Below are 15,020 nucleotides of genomic sequence, written 5' to 3' on the forward strand. Positions count from 1 at the left end.
GCGTATATATGCCGCCCATGTGGACGCAATGGGGCCGAGACCAGCCGCTGAACTCGTGTTCAGGCTGACACTGCTTCCCCGGCACAAATCCTGAATATCGATGTCAATCGATATAGATGGCTCTCGTCTTTTGCCTACTCGAGTACCGTGTTTCTCGCACTCTTGGTGAGAGCGGTAGACCCATAGAATGGGGAGGAACGCGAGGCCTGTCAAGTACTGTCTTGCCAAACGCGGGCGCTCGGGTAGCCCATGATGCATGATGGATCAGTCAATTCAAAATTGCCCCCGTAACGTCTCAGCTGCATTCTGGACATGTCAAACCCTTCAGAACGCGGGAGAGCAAGGCCGCGCTGATACTCCATGAGCATTGCGGTCGACACCCGAGCCTGACGAAATCCGAGTTTACAACTGGGCGTGCAGGCTACGCGGCCGCGCACGCAACAGCGCGCTCGCTTTCCAGTTACAACACGATTCATGGTGCAGTCATGTAATCGGAGCCATTGGTCGACGGTAACCCCGCTTGTTGTCCTTATTGTCTGACTACAAGCGCTTTCGCCTATCTAGTACAATCGTAGTAGCGTCCTTTCTGACGGTAACCTCGCGCCGGCGAGCTCAACGTAATGGACACCTGCTGGTTCTTCTCGCAAGTCGAGATCTATGCTCCGCGACAATTCTGCTTCTATCTGGGGTACCTGAAGGCGGCTGACGCAGGCCGTGAAGGCGCATAAAAAGCACAGATGGTGTCCCTACCCTCTTGCTCGATACCGACGCGCTTTGCCCTCTTCGCTGCCTGTCATGCTTCCATCCGGGTTGTTCTCACTGGCCGTCTATCTCGGCCTGGTCTCCGCCACTGCTACGGGGGTTTTGGAGCTCCCTGCGGAGCTATACTCGCCTCTGATTGCTCAAAAGGTGCTCAAGACTGCACAGTCCTTCCCCAACCCGGCTAAGTACCCGCAATACACCGACCGAGTCGCAGGGGACTGGATATGGTTCCCGCCTGATGTGTGGACGACGGGCTTCTTCCCTGCAACTCTATACGCGATGCACGAGCGCGCCAATCTCTGCCTTGCCAACGCCGGTGACGCCACCCAATGGCTCAACCTCGGACGCACGTGGGCAACTCCGGAAATTCCTCTTGAGGTCAACACGAGTGTCGGACATGATGTCGGGTTCCTTAGCTTTCCCTTCTTGGACGAGCTGACAGTGTGAGTACCGGTATCAATCTTCCAGGAGATTCCATAGTCGACGGAGATTATTGTAGGAACCCAAAGAATGAGACGGCTATCCAGGCGGTGAATGCGTTCGCGAATCACCTTGCCGCGCGGTTCAATCCTATCGTGGGTTGTACCCGTAGCTGGGACTCCGCAGACCCCACCGATTTCCAGGTAGGTCTCCAGAGGAGCCTCTATATACACGGTCTTGAGGGTCTTATCCGCCCGTACCATGTATAGGTGATCATTGACAACATGATGAATCTTGAGGTACGCAGGACTCCTGTAAGAGGACCCTCTGGTAGTCTAACGCGTCTATTTACATACCAGGTCCTATTTGCGTCCGAGAAGCTAACGGGCAACCACACCCTGCGAGACATCGCCATCTCGCATGCAGATAAGACCATGGTAAATCACATTCGCCCAGATGGTTGGTGGTCAGCCCCCCTTGGGTCACAATTGTGCTTCTCACGGCGTATATAGGCGGTTCTTTCCACGTCGTGGAATACAATTCTACCACTGGCGCTGTCATTTCTCGTCATACGTCTCAGGGCTACGCTGATAATAGGCGCGTTGCCATTCGGGTTGGTCCTAGGTCGCTCTGAGGAGCTGATGATTTGTCTCTCACAGCACATGGAGTCGAGGAGAGTCATGGGGCATCTACGGCTTCACGAACAGTACGTTCGTCTACTGCCATAGAGAGGATTCATGGATTAGCTGACCTGCGGACGCCAGTGTACAAGCATACTAAGAAATACGACTACCTCGAGACGGCCCGTCGCACAGCCAAGTACTTCATAACGAATATCCCGGACGATGGTGTCGTCCCGTGGTATGCTTTGAGGTTCCGTACTAGCTGAACATAGCCGAGGTTGAGCATCACTCTCGCCTGTTATAGGGACTTCAACGCGCCGCTCGTCCCACCTCGGCCGGCAGACTCGTCCGCTGCTATGATCGCAGCGAACGGTCTCTTCTTACTCGCCGACCAAGAACTCTCCGTCCTGAATGTCACTGGCGCCGCGTACTACACGAACGTTGCCATCAAAATCATTCGTGACAATACCCAGCTGGCGTGGGCGCCCTCGTGGCAAAGCCTGCTCTCGAATGGCACTGTGAACAACCCGCAACATAATAATTTGACTGGTATCGTATACGGTGAGAACCTGTCACTCTGAACTCTGTGACCTATAGATACATGCTGATAAGGTGTTTTCCGTTCCCAGGCGATTACTACTTCATCAAAGCCGGGAATGCGCTCCTTTCGCGTGGTCTCGCGCACTGCTAGCCCGGCAAAATATGGAATGACTTTGCCCTACACTTTGTCGAACTGACGATACCTATTGTAGAGTACGCCACCCACTTACCGTTACGATATATACCCTTCAGGTGCAACATCGTAACCATTTGCACGTTGAGCCAGCAAGTACTAACGAGTATTACAATTCATCTCCAAGCCGGTAGCATCAGAGCTATCTAGCGATCTAGGATAGCGGCATAGGCTGGCGGCGTCTTCTGTCTGAAGACTAATAGCCCTTCCTGTTGCGCTTGTCTCTATTTGCACAGCATCAAGCGAGTAACATATGATATGACCGTACATGGCATCAGCCGTTCAAGTTGTGGTTCGTGGTCGTGGCATCAGTGATCCCGTCTTGTGTCGCTTCAGCTCGGTGGGGCTTTCCAGGCCGTGGAATATGCACAGACCCATATTTACCTCAACTCCATTGATAACTAAGTCCAACGAACATATCTTTCACGGCCTTCCGATGTGAGCTTTGTTCATTGAGAAAGATCCTTCGACGAACACCGCCCGCCATGGCACTCTCGGCTGTGCACCCCCGTTTGATATGTTATGGTGCAAGCGGCTCGCACAGTGTCCTCACTTATAGCCATTCATGAAGAGGAATCCATTTGTTCTGTCTGTTGGGCTCTTATGCTGTACTTGAAGCAGCGCATACAGAGGAATGAATACACTGTTTCCCGTTCACGAGTTTTCCGAAGGTTGCCGATGTCGGAGTTGATCCGGACACCGCCCCGACACCCGTTCCGCACCTGCAAGCGCCACGGGCCTCCGAAGCTCTCTCAGCCGTTGACCACGCCTAGACGGGCCTCCGCTTAAGCCCATCGAGATGAAGCTTACAGTGTACAACGAGACCGACGAGGATCTATCGCTTGCGTTTCTCAAGCCTGGCTCAACTACCTACGAAGCGTCACTGTCGATCGCCCCGCACACGTCAGCCACCTCCGCTGTCCGAAGTACATCGACGACGGTCCGAGTGAACGCACAGGTATCAGAGAAGTCAGATGCAGAATCTGTGTCCATTCCCAGTGGGCCCTTTACGACGTTCCCTCTGAAGCTTGGTGCCAAATGGAAGTCCGTTCGCATCCCTGCGGACTCCCCATGGCGCATGTACCGCAGCAAGGTAGGCACCATCGACTCTTGTAACAGAGAAAGGAGCTGATACAGTGCACTTGTTCGCTGTAGATCTCTAAGGGACACTACAGGTTAAGCGTGTTCCCTCGACGCAATCTCGCGAGCTTCCTGTCAGAGATGCCAGACTCTCTCCCGCTTTCCTCCCTTCTTCTACCCGGTATGCAGAGCGCATCATCTTCAATGCACGATAGAGACTGAAGATTACATGTTCATAGGCACTCATGACACGTGTGTAACGGAGTAATAGTCCATTAGCAAGGCCGACTGATGTTTTTGTCGATAGAATGGCATTCTACGGCTGGCCCATATCCCAATGCCAGTCCCTCTCGACACCCTTGGACGTGCAGCTACACTCCGGTATTCGCGTGCTGGACGTCCGACTGTCCGTCATCGACGGCCGCCTCCTTGCATATCACGGCATCTACCCCCAACGCAGCTCGTTCCAGGACATCCTACGCGCCGTCCACGACTTCCTTGCATCTCCGCTAAGCTCTCGCGAAACGATCGTCATGTCCATCAAGCAAGAGGACTTCACGCGGACCCCATTGCCGTATTTCTCCCAGTGCGTACACGACGAAGTCATGGGTGGGCCTGGCGGACGGGACATGTGGTTCCTCGAGAACAGGATACCCAGATTGGGAGAGGTCCGGGGCAAGGTTGTCATGCTCAGCCGGTTCGGGGGGGACGGCACGGGGTGGGAGAACGGGTTGGAGGGGCTAGGCATCCACCCCACTGCGTGGCCCGATAGCGAGAGGAACGGCTTCACCTGGACGCTGAAGGGGACGCTTGTACGGACGCACGACTGGTATGCGAGAGAAGATTTCTGCCTTACCTTTCGTGACAGCTGCTCACTGCGTTCGTCCACAGGTACAGCATACCATCCTTCCTTTCGATACCCGAGAAGGCACAGCTCTCAACGGAGATCCTGGTCCTCCCTCCCGGCGAGCAGCCCTTCCCGATCCTCAACATCTCTTTCTTCTCCGCGTCGTCTGTCCCGCTCGCCTTCCCGCCGACAATTGCCAAGGGCTTCGGTTGGCCAAATTGGGGCTTTGGCGTCGAAGGCGTCAACGGCAGGGTAGGGAGGTGGCTTCTAGACAAGCTGAGCGGCGACCAGGTGCACAACAGGCGCACGGAGAAGGGAGAGCCGCTAAACTTAGCGGGGCTGGGTGGCGGGGATGTCAGGATCCGCGGCTGGACGTTGATGGATTTCTACAGGGAGCCTGAGGATGGCGTCGTGCCCCTGCTCGTCGAGTGCAATTTCAGGGGCAGGAACAAGGGCGAGGAAGGGTGGGAATGAGGTCGGAGCCTACACGACCGTTGATCCGTTGCCAGTCGTTCCGTACACTGGATATTGTTCGTGCACTCATTCCAATACTACACTGATGTATGTACATACCCCGGAATACCTGTAGATTACGTCGCGCCCATCGCATCCTCCTCTGTCTTGCCGTCCTTGCGCAGGTGCCAATTGTAGTAGTGGCTCGCCGCGACACCTTCCCATGTTTCGAGAGCCTCCACGGCAGCCTTGCCCCAGTCGAAGCTCTCGTGCTCGGCGTGGTCTTCAGGACCCTCCACGAAACGGAGGAGCTTCTCATTCTTCTCCAAGATAAAGCCGCTGCGAATGCCGTTCTTAACAAGGTCGCGCAATGGGTCCCAGAAGCCGAGAACATTCAGGACGAGGACAGCTGCAAAGTTTGGAACCGATTACTGTGACCCTCAATAGAGGGGACGGACAGGCACGTACGTTTGCTGTGGATGCCGATCTGTGACCAACAAACGACTTCGAGGACCTGCATACAGAATTGCTTTCAGCATCCCAAATCGAATGGTCGCCCAGCTTAAGGGTTGCGTACCTCTTCGAACGTGCCGAACCCGCCAGGAAGGCCGAAGAACGCGCAAGAGCGCTTGGCCATCTCCGCCTTCCGCTCGTGCATGGAGTTCACGACGACCTGCTACAAGCTTCAGCATATTTTCAACCCCGAACAGAACACGATCTGAACTTACCACTTCCGCCTGTAGCGCGCGTGCAGCAATCGCGTCAGGGAATGCGCGACACGTCTCCAAGAACACGCGTCTCGAACGCACCTTTTCTCTCCCCTTCTCCTTCAGCTGCACATGCGGCGTGTGGGTACCCTTCGTTTGCTCGACCTCCCCGCCCGCAGCGACCATCGCGTACGGCACGACCCCCGTCACCTGCCCGCCCGCGTCCAGGACCGCCCCGGAGACGGCGCCCATGATCCCCGCCGATCCTCCTCCATAGACAAGCGGCCTCCCCGCCTCGGCAAGCGCCTTTCCTAACGCTGAATCCCCACGTTAGCGTTACGCACAACATCAAGGCTGCCAAACTCCCCCGCACGCGCAGCGCAAAGGAAAGGAGCGAGGACGTACACTTCGCTGCGTTCGTGAACGCGACGTCCCTCCCCTTCGACGACCCGCAGAACACCGTTACGGCGCGCGTCTCCGTCTTCGTGGCGTTTTCGTCGGACATGCTGGTGATGTTGAACGGCGCGGAGATGCTCTGGATGGGTGCCGCCGAAGCAGAAGAAGGGCCTATTGTACCTGTGAAGGCGCGAAGGCCAAGCTGCGACCACGCGCTGAAGTTGAGCCCACACATGCAGCCAGACGCGTGAGTCATGCCCGCCCTCGGATCTACTGAACGCCGCGGCCTCGAAATTTGAACGCGAACGAGGCTTGGAGCCGATGTATGAGGGCGCGTGGGTCAAATGCGTATGATATGCCCGCTTCACTGCCATTTAGACTTGCCGTGGCGAATGTTATCATGGCTGGTGGCAAGAGCAATGCTGGGCTGCGCGCTCAGAACGCTTCGACTGGAAGAGGCTTTGTGGCGCCGAGCGCCCGCGCGAGAAGTAGTTGGGTTCCTAGGACGCCAGGCGAGGTGCTAGCTTCTACTCTGAGCTCGGAGGGATATCGCGGGGCGCGGACAGCGCGTGCTTGATTCGGGCAGGCATGGAGGGGGCGAGGGAGGAGAAAAACATACGAGATGACCGAGGATGGCATTATAGATGACAAACTATGAGGTACAACTTTCCCCCGAGCATCCTACCTATCGTCCTACACCAATCATGATTTCTGCTTCTCTTCAAGACGCCGAACATCGTGCCCGCTTCCGGACGCCCGATCACAGGCACCGGCTCAGGTGGATTACGCGTAGTTGAGGCGGAAGATGTCGTTGAACCTGGAGAAGAGCCGAAGCACGCGCATCAGGTCGGTCGAAGACGCGTCGGCAGATGTAGCGAGCACTTACACGTAGTAGCTACCGCCATCGGGTATCAGCTGGAAGACCTGGCTGTACTGCAGGGGATTGGGGCTGTCGTCGACCTGCGCGATGAAAACGCTGCACAATCAGAGCGGCACCATGGTGCAGTTGCCTTAACGTACTACGAGGAGGCCCGTGACGCTGACAATGAGACTCGCGACGGTGGCCGACGACGGCTGCGCGTCGAGGGTGGTGACCTTATGCTGCACCTTCTCGAACGGCAGGGACTGGGTGCGTTCAGTGCTGTCAGGCGTTGGGGAAACGAGGGGATGAGGATGAAGGACGCACCGTCAACTTCTCCGTGATGGTCGCCGCACCCAAGAGTGGTTGGCCCTCCCAGGTTAACATGGAGTTGTCGCGCTGTTTCGGGAAAGCGGCAGACCGGTCAGAATTTGTTTCGAGGTTAGGACCCGCGAAGAAAAGGTGGAAGAACGCACGTAGAGACCTTGAAGGCCTGCGCGATTCGTGTCGAAGGTGGAGTAGTAGAAGTCGGTGAACTGCTTCGCAATGGCGGTGATATCAGCCATGTTGCGATCGGTCTATCGTACAGAGAGAAGGATGAGGATGAGGTCAGGGAGGAGGCAAGGGCGAGAAACCCTTGCCCACTGGCCGAGCAAAGAATGACCGCAAAGGCGCGATCGTTGATTAGATTACGGAGCCGTTAGATCATATCGTTTTAACTTAAGCGGGTAAGAAACGCATCTTACCGTCTCGGTAAGCTCGCTATTAGATCGAGTAAACTAAGTGAACATCCGGGGCACTCGCCGTGCGCATCCCATCAGTGCTCAGTTCTTCCGCCCTTTAGCGAGGTTTCCACGCACCCAGGACGGCACATCAGCCATGGCCGCATTCAACCCCGTCATGTCCATGGCGCCCACCACGGAGGCCCAGCGACCCGCCATGCGGCGCAAGTCGTCCGCCCAGAACCTCCTCAGTGGCTTCAAGGTCGCCGGCAGCAACCCGTCTTCGTCTGCGGCCGGCGGCGCACCACCTTCGTCCTTCCCCGCCAGCTCTGCTGTGTCCATCCCTGGCCTGCCGTACCCGTCCGCGGCGCCCACCCCGACGACAGCGACCATGCCGGGCACGCGCGAGTGGGATGTCCAGTCGCTGCAAAGCGATGGGGTCAACTCTGCCGCGGGTTCAGCGATCCAGACCAACGGGAGCATCCCCCAGGGCACCTCCGTGGAGTTCTTGAGGGAGCTGGTGAAGAAGAGGATCATCACGTTGACATATCTGCGGAATGTCCACGAAGGGTGCGTGGTCAGATCTCATGTTGCGCTGTCATGCGGCCGACCAGAGACGGTATATGCACCAGACGAAGTCACTGGTTCCACACCATCATGATCACGCGTGCAGAGCTCGATAGAGCGTTCACCAATGCCGCGATGAAGCAACGGTGAGTGCTAGTCCTTCTCTGGGATATGTGCGAGCCGGACGACTCTACTTCAGGACGTATCGGTTTGCGGTCCTCGGTATGGCATTAGCAAATCAATTCGATGTCAAGGAGCCCCAAGATCTCCTGCGAGGACTCTCAAACGTCCTCACCGAGTACGAGCTGTTGAAGGAGGACACCGATAAGCCCCGGATTGTACGTTCACTTCCCGCACTGCTCCGCGTTCTGTCTCACCACAACTCGGGCATGTATCAAGCAGCGACTATTCAGACCGAAGGGTGGCACCAAGCGGCTACCAGGCGTAGACTATGCCTTAACCTACACAGACCCATCCGAGGCATATATGTCTCTTCCCCACGTCGTACGTCCCTTCCGTGCCATCTCGGACTCAGAGCGCGACTGAATGCGCGCGAACAATAGCCGTTCCCGCTCGATTACCACCAAACCCTCCTCTCCTTGCTTGACGTCCTCTCCGAACTGTACAACAAGATCTCCAAAATCCTAGGGCCTTCCCCATTCTCACATGCGGGGAACAGCATGATGGGCCCGTTGGGCCTTCTATCCCCCCATCCTGGCGTTTCGTATCTGTTCTCTGGGGCGGAAGCTGCGTCCGTAAACGATGGCGACAGCAGTCTCTGGGGAATTGCGCACGCGTCGACGTTGGGCTCGGCAACTGGCCCACACGCAGTATACGGCGGGGGCCCGGGCAGCCCGCCACCGAGCTGGACGTCCACATTGGGAGACACTGTACGGCAAATCGACAACAAACTGAAGGTGCGTGGATCATTCCTTCACTGCTCCTGCATTCGTCCCCGCATCTGTCTCATCCGCATCTTCCATCTCCATTGCGCCGTACAATCTGCCGAAACGCGTCTTGCAGAAGCTGATCGCGACACTGCTGAAAGAGCTGGACGACTGCGCGCGCGCCGGTATCAAGGACGAGTTGGCATCTCTGGATCCACTTTTGCGACATGTCTCAGGCGCGGGGGAGCCTAGGGACACGTTTGAGTTTGATTGAGATTGCGTTCGCGGACTCGCCACCATCGCGGTTGATATCGCGGACGCGTACTGCCATCCTTCGTTCGTTCTCACCACATCTCTTCGGACGCGCGCGCGCTGCGCATCGATTAACTTTATAGCTCTATCTAATGGTGTAATGTGCTGTACTTCGTACTAATAGCTACACGGACTATGCTTCCCCGGAGTCCAATTCGTACACGCCACCGACCACAATGTTGCGGATTGGCGCCGAATATGCTGAAAAGGTAGGACAAAGGGATGTGCACATACGATGACATACCGCGAGCAAAGGGAGGTGAGAACCGCAGCACCCCTTTGGGAGCGATATTAGGGAAGGAGACAGGTAGCGCTGATAGTGAAGGCGTCGAGAAGCCATTGTTGTCAACCCAGCGTCCACCCTCGCACAATCAACTGCTCCCGCCAGCCACGAGCCTTTCCCCCACAACCGTCGAGAGAGCGTACCATGCGAGCACCTCCAGGACAGACGATAGATGTTGGATTCAGAAAGCTGAACAGCGTCGAAGAAGCGGCGGGCAGCGAAGAGAGGAGCGAGGACGACGTGGCGACTGTCGCGGAGACCGTCAGAAAACACTGGAATGAGTCATGATAAGAAGTGATCGAGGAGCGCCATTTGATTATAAACGATCACGAAATTGGAGCGGAGTCTAAAATGCAGGGTATATAACAACCAGGGATAGAACCGGGATCAGCCCTCTCCCTCCGCACAACAAATTCCCACGGTCTGATTTTTCGCTGGTCTCTTCTGCATCATCATGTCCTTCGCACTTCAGTCCCGCCAGGTCGGCTTTGGTCGCTCTGCCCATCCCGCGCAGACCCAGTACCAGCAGAGTCAACCGCAGCCCTATCAGCAGTCGCAGCCCCAGCCTCAGCAGGCCAATGCCGGCCTCGCGCTGCCGTACCCGTCCAACCCCTACCTCCCCGGACCGTCGGGCCTTGCCCTCCCTGGTCCCGCACCGGTCTATCCCTCTCAACCTCAACCCACCCAGCAGGCTCAGCCTGCCCAATCTCAGCAGCAGGCCCAACAGCAACAGTCGCACTCCCCGACTGCCACGCAGACGAACGCCACTGCTGGTCCTTCGTCGCCACCTTCAACCATCCCCGCTACCCCCGCGCCACTCACGCTTGAGCAGCAACACATCACTGCCGTTGACGGCATTGTGCCGACTCTTCAGAACATTGTCGCGACGGTCAACTTAGACTGCCGACTGGATCTGAAGACCATCGCGCTTCACGCCAGGAATGCGGAGTACAACCCGAAGGTTCGTAGCTCATGCTTTCTGATATGAAGCCGATGGACTTCCCTCCGTCGTGCTTTATTTTTACAGCGTTTTGCCGCGGTCATCATGCGTATCCGCGACCCCAAGACGACCGCACTTATCTTCGCCTCGGGCAAGATGGTCGTCACGGGCGCCAAGTCCGAGGACGACTCGCGTCTGGCGTCGCGCAAGTATGCGCGTATCGTCCAGAAGCTCGGCTTTGACGCCAAGTTCTCTGAGTTCAAGATTCAGAATATCGTCGGCTCGTGTGACGTCAAGTTCCCTATCCGTTTGGAAGGTCTTGCGTACAGCCACGGACAGTTCAGCTCGTATGAGCCCGAGGTACGTTCAACTTTGTATCCTCGTGTTCGGCTTCCGTGGCTGATTCGTCTACTCCAGCTCTTCCCCGGCTTGATCTACCGCATGATTAAGCCGAAGGTCGTACTGCTGATCTTCGTGTCTGGCAAGATCGTGTTGACGGGTGCCAAGGTAAAGTCTCCGTTCACTGTTCACCTTCGTCTACATCTACTTCGGATATTATCTCCGGAGAAGTACATGAGTTACTGTCGCGTACATACATGCATGCTGACCTCGTCTCGCCGCTGGCCGCTCAGGTCCGCGAAGAGATCTACACCGCGTTTAACACGATCTACACGGTGCTTGTCGAGTTCCGCAAGCCGTGATCGTCCCCACCGACTGCGACATCCGCGTTGCTGTCGATACGCCCTCCCTCGCCACCCACCCCATGTCGTCTCATCTGGTTGTGTTTGTTGCCCAAGGGTGCAATTGATCGTCTGGTGGGTTGGCGGAGAGGGTCTGGGGCGTGGTGGTAGAAAATCATGGACGGCTTTTGACGCTGATCGCTGCTGTATGACCCTCCCACATTCTCTTCAGCGTGCACACTACTCTACGGTCCTCATACTCACATACATAGCAAATCCATTATTGACTTCCGGTGTAGCAATTTGTACTTATACATCAATACGATTAGCAGCAGACTCGTTTCGTTTACGGAATGCAAAATATCATTATCCGATTGGGATTGTACATGCATCTCGGGGGAGATTCTGTTCACAATGAGCAAAACGCTGTCTGCGACGTTAGCAGGAAACTTGTGAAACTCGCGGACGTTAATTATATACAGAAGTCGCTCGATCAAGTTGCGGGCGGACTGATCTACGAGTTAGATAAATATAACGATCATGCACAGACTTTCCTCCGAGGATTCATCACTTGGCTCGAGTCAATCTCGCTGGCGATTTAGCAACCTTACACCTCTACCACCATGTCTGCCGATCCAGCCACGGAGTCCTCGACCGTACCCCCGCATCCCGAACAAGCCGCCGACTCCGGGCCTCCCGCGGTCAAGCCCGCGCTGACGGCCGAGGCGCAAGCACAGGTCGTCACCCCCTGGGACGTCCAGGGTGGCGTGACAGAGGACGGAAAGCAGCAGGCGATTGACTACGAGAAGCTCCTCGTGCAGTTTGGCACGAAGAAGATTGAGCCGGAGCTGCTGGAGCGGTTCGAGAAGGTGACCGGCCACAAGCCCCATGTCTTCCTGAGGCGGGGGATGTTCTTCTCGCATCGAGACCTGAACACGATCCTGGACCGGTACGAGCAGGGGAAGCCGTTCTTCCTGTACACGGGGAGAGGGCCGAGCAGCGACTCGATGCACCTGGGACACATGATCCCGTTCGTGTTCACAAAGTGCGTGCTTCCTTGGCCGATCCGCGGTAGGCTCTGCAGGGGAGGCGGTGGAGGGGCGGGGAACGCGAGCTGATGATCGCGGAACGCAGATGGTTGCAAGACGTCTTCGACGTCCCGCTCGTCGTACAGCTGACGGACGACGAGAAGTTCCTGTTCAAGCACGAGCTCAAGGTTGAGCAGACGTATGAGTTCGCGAAGCGGAACGCGCGAGACATCATCGCGGTCGGCTTCAAGCTCGAGAAAACGTTCATCTTCAGCGACTACGACTTCGTCGGCGGGCCCTTCTACCGCAACGTCTCCAAAATCTCCCGCCAGATCACGATCAACCAGGCCAAGGCGACGTTCGGCTTCAACGACTCGTAAGTCTCCCCTTTGTGACGGCCTCCTCTCCTTATCCGTGCATGCGGCTAACGTACAACAACGCCGCTATGGCTATGTGCACATACAGCGACAACATCGGCAAGATTCACTTCGCGTCCATCCAAGCCGCCCCCTCCTTCTCCAATTCCTTCCCGCAGATATTCGGCAGCGCGTCCAACATCCCATGCCTCATCCCCTGCGCGATCGACCAGGACCCGTATTTCCGGCTGACGCGCGACGTCGCCGTGAAGCTCAAGTACCCGAAACCCGCGCTCATCCACGCCAAGTTCTTCCCAGCGCTGCAGGGGCCGCAGACGAAGATGAGCGCGTCGGACGTCAACTCGAGCATATACATGAACGACACCCCGAACCAGATCAAGAGCAAGATCAATAAACATGGGTTCTCGGGAGGTCAGGAGACGGTCGAGGAGCATAGGCGGTTGGGCGGCAACCCAGACGTCGACGTCGCGTACCAATACCTCGGGTTCTTCTTGGACGATGACGAGGAGTGGAAACAGATGGGAGAGGTATGTTGTTCAGTATGTTTTCCCAGCAGACGTCCTGATCACGGCGGCGCATGCAGGAGTACCGCGCCGGGCGTCTGCTCACGGGCGAGCTGAAGGCAAAGTGTATCAAGATCCTGCAGGACTTCGTGAAGGGCTTCCAGGACGTACGTGCTGTGGTTGATACACGTTTTCGCAATCTCGCTCACTCCTTTGTGCAGCGAAGAGCAGCCGTCACCGAGGACGACATCAAGGCGTTTATGGATGGCAGCCGGAAGATCGAGCCTACGTTCGGCAAGAGCAAAGCTGCTGCTGAGGCAGCTGCAGCGCCAGCAGCATAGGGGAGTATGAATCATTGGAAGCAGACTATCTAACCTGTTGTAGACATAGAACCTGTCATTCGTTCTCTGGATGCTACAGGAAGAGATATTGTATCATTGTATACCATCTTCGGGTGAGGTGATAGCCTCGAAGAGATCATATGTCTATGGCTCTCGTCAGTCCAGATTCCACTGCTGAAAGCCTGATATATGGGCCGATGATAGCCTCCAACGGCAGGCGTTTTTATTCAGTAACTCAGCCGGCGATAGAAGGCAGCAATGAGACCTGTGGGAAGAGCGCATATAACCAAGGCCAAGAACCCAAGATACAACCTGACACCCCAACAGCAAAGCTAGCAACACCTTGCGGCTGGCAAGGCTACGCCAGCGCGCCGCCCGACCCCCCAGTCTCGCAGCCGCCCTCGACAGCCCGATCTTCATCCTGGTTCTTCGTCTTCATCCCCTCAGCCGCGATGCGGTCGCGTCTCCGTTTCTCCATGATAATAAAGCTGACGACAATCATGTCGATGTCGAGATTGGTCGGTTGGATGAAGAGACACCACTTCTTTTCGCCTTGGAAGAAGCCCTCTGTCACGGTCTCTTGCACAAAGCGCGCGACTTCGCGGCTAGAGCTGACGTGGGTCAGCTAAGGAGCGGATACGTCAGTGTCGGTGCTAGGCTTGTAGGGCCTAAACGGACGCACGACATGACCTGTGTCCTTGAGCGGCTTCCACCTATACTCCTCATCATCGCTCCCCAGGAAATATCGTGTTCTGCGGTTTTGAATCTTCCGTATGCAAAACAAAAGGTGGAACGTGACACTCACGGGGAAAAAAGGCGGCCGACCTTGTAGAGGAAGTGGCGCACTTGGAGTTCCTGCATTTCCCCGTCGAAGATGTGGCTTCGCACAACGGGGTGTGCGCGGAAGCCGCGTTTCCACTTGACCTCAGCGACACAGGTATCCTCGTTTGCGTCTATGGCGGGCCGCTTGATACGAAGAATAGCTGGGGTGAATCTCCGTGCTTTGACAGTAGTGACTTGGTAGTGGATAACCCCGTTGGCAGACATTAGTGTCGTGCGCTCGGGGTCATTCGGGACGAAGTAGAGACGCATCCGGATGCCTCTGATATCAGAATAAGGGAGCGAGGGCGGTTCTGAGAGTCCTAGTAGCTAGAAGCAGAGACTGGAGGGCAAGCGCAGAAGGGGGACAGCGACAATGCGGCTTCCCTCCCAGAATCCAGACCTTGCACCGGCAGGGTCATTACGAAACAGTCCAGCCTGAGCACGAAGTCAACGAGGTGCGAGACAGAAAGTGCAGCTCCAAGTTGCTAGAGGTTTGAGATCGAATCAGGCGATGACTTTGTGGCCATGACGGGTGCAGGAGCAAGAGAGCCAGGAGAAGCATTCGGTTCTGGGAGGATCTTCGTTCGACGTCTCCTCTATCTACGTTCATTGTTCAATATTTGAGCGTTTTTTTTGCATCGAATGAGAATGTTTGCGGACATTATGAGACAGGTCAGG

At 56.3% G+C, this 15,020-nt stretch overlaps 8 protein-coding genes across 8 annotated transcripts; 5 read left to right on the forward strand and 3 right to left on the reverse strand.

Moving 5' to 3' along the window:
* The first annotated feature begins 778 nt into the window (after positions 1-778).
* Positions 779-2,597, forward strand: DICSQDRAFT_135625 (glycoside hydrolase family 88 protein). Its single transcript, XM_007364659.1, has 9 exons — positions 779-1,205; positions 1,262-1,385; positions 1,452-1,481; positions 1,542-1,641; positions 1,695-1,779; positions 1,842-1,888; positions 1,947-2,043; positions 2,110-2,366; positions 2,435-2,597. Exons 1-9 carry the CDS (start codon positions 796-798, stop codon positions 2,494-2,496), a joined length of 1,212 nt encoding a protein of 403 aa, XP_007364721.1. The 5' UTR covers positions 779-795; the 3' UTR covers positions 2,497-2,597.
* Positions 2,598-3,926: 1,329 nt separating this feature from the next.
* On the forward strand, positions 3,927-4,939 carry DICSQDRAFT_57461 (PLC-like phosphodiesterase; the record flags this gene model as incomplete). The annotated part of the gene is made up of 2 exons (XM_007364660.1): positions 3,927-4,447; positions 4,510-4,939. The coding sequence occupies 2 exons, from the start codon at positions 3,927-3,929 to the stop codon at positions 4,937-4,939; spliced, it is 951 nt and encodes a 316-aa protein (XP_007364722.1).
* Positions 4,940-5,055: 116 nt separating this feature from the next.
* DICSQDRAFT_126364 (uncharacterized protein) lies at positions 5,056-6,130 on the reverse strand (the record flags this gene model as incomplete). The annotated part of the gene is made up of 6 exons (XM_007364661.1): positions 5,056-5,327; positions 5,387-5,432; positions 5,496-5,591; positions 5,647-5,655; positions 5,728-5,942; positions 6,031-6,130. 6 exons carry the CDS (start codon positions 6,128-6,130, stop codon positions 5,056-5,058), a joined length of 738 nt encoding a protein of 245 aa, XP_007364723.1.
* A 674-nt stretch (positions 6,131-6,804) lies between these two features.
* Positions 6,805-7,446, reverse strand: DICSQDRAFT_58176 (nuclear transport factor 2; the record flags this gene model as incomplete). The annotated part of the gene is made up of 5 exons (XM_007364662.1): positions 6,805-6,838; positions 6,908-6,981; positions 7,042-7,146; positions 7,208-7,279; positions 7,357-7,446. 5 exons carry the CDS (start codon positions 7,444-7,446, stop codon positions 6,805-6,807), a joined length of 375 nt encoding a protein of 124 aa, XP_007364724.1.
* Positions 7,447-7,786: 340 nt separating this feature from the next.
* On the forward strand, positions 7,787-9,330 carry DICSQDRAFT_57843 (uncharacterized protein; the record flags this gene model as incomplete). Its single annotated transcript, XM_007364663.1, has 6 exons — positions 7,787-8,172; positions 8,235-8,315; positions 8,369-8,507; positions 8,572-8,673; positions 8,733-9,086; positions 9,193-9,330. The coding sequence occupies 6 exons, from the start codon at positions 7,787-7,789 to the stop codon at positions 9,328-9,330; spliced, it is 1,200 nt and encodes a 399-aa protein (XP_007364725.1).
* A 724-nt stretch (positions 9,331-10,054) lies between these two features.
* DICSQDRAFT_135630 (TBP-domain-containing protein) lies at positions 10,055-11,643 on the forward strand. Its single transcript, XM_007364664.1, has 3 exons — positions 10,055-10,951; positions 11,009-11,098; positions 11,224-11,643. The coding sequence occupies exons 1-3, from the start codon at positions 10,697-10,699 to the stop codon at positions 11,290-11,292; spliced, it is 414 nt and encodes a 137-aa protein (XP_007364726.1). The 5' UTR covers positions 10,055-10,696; the 3' UTR covers positions 11,293-11,643.
* A 223-nt stretch (positions 11,644-11,866) lies between these two features.
* Positions 11,867-13,795, forward strand: DICSQDRAFT_84538 (tryptophanyl-tRNA synthetase). The gene is made up of 5 exons (XM_007364665.1): positions 11,867-12,316; positions 12,406-12,675; positions 12,765-13,203; positions 13,260-13,346; positions 13,401-13,795. The coding sequence occupies exons 1-5, from the start codon at positions 11,895-11,897 to the stop codon at positions 13,518-13,520; spliced, it is 1,338 nt and encodes a 445-aa protein (XP_007364727.1). The 5' UTR covers positions 11,867-11,894; the 3' UTR covers positions 13,521-13,795.
* Positions 13,796-13,878: 83 nt separating this feature from the next.
* DICSQDRAFT_146329 (uncharacterized protein) lies at positions 13,879-14,612 on the reverse strand (the record flags this gene model as incomplete). Its single annotated transcript, XM_007364666.1, has 3 exons — positions 13,879-14,145; positions 14,203-14,272; positions 14,326-14,612. 3 exons carry the CDS (start codon positions 14,610-14,612, stop codon positions 13,879-13,881), a joined length of 624 nt encoding a protein of 207 aa, XP_007364728.1.
* Between the last annotated feature and the right edge of the window lie 408 nt (positions 14,613-15,020).

Source organism: Dichomitus squalens, assembly GCF_000275845.1.
Source record: "Dichomitus squalens LYAD-421 SS1 unplaced genomic scaffold DICSQscaffold_9, whole genome shotgun sequence".
NCBI lineage: Eukaryota > Fungi > Basidiomycota > Agaricomycetes > Polyporales > Polyporaceae > Dichomitus > Dichomitus squalens.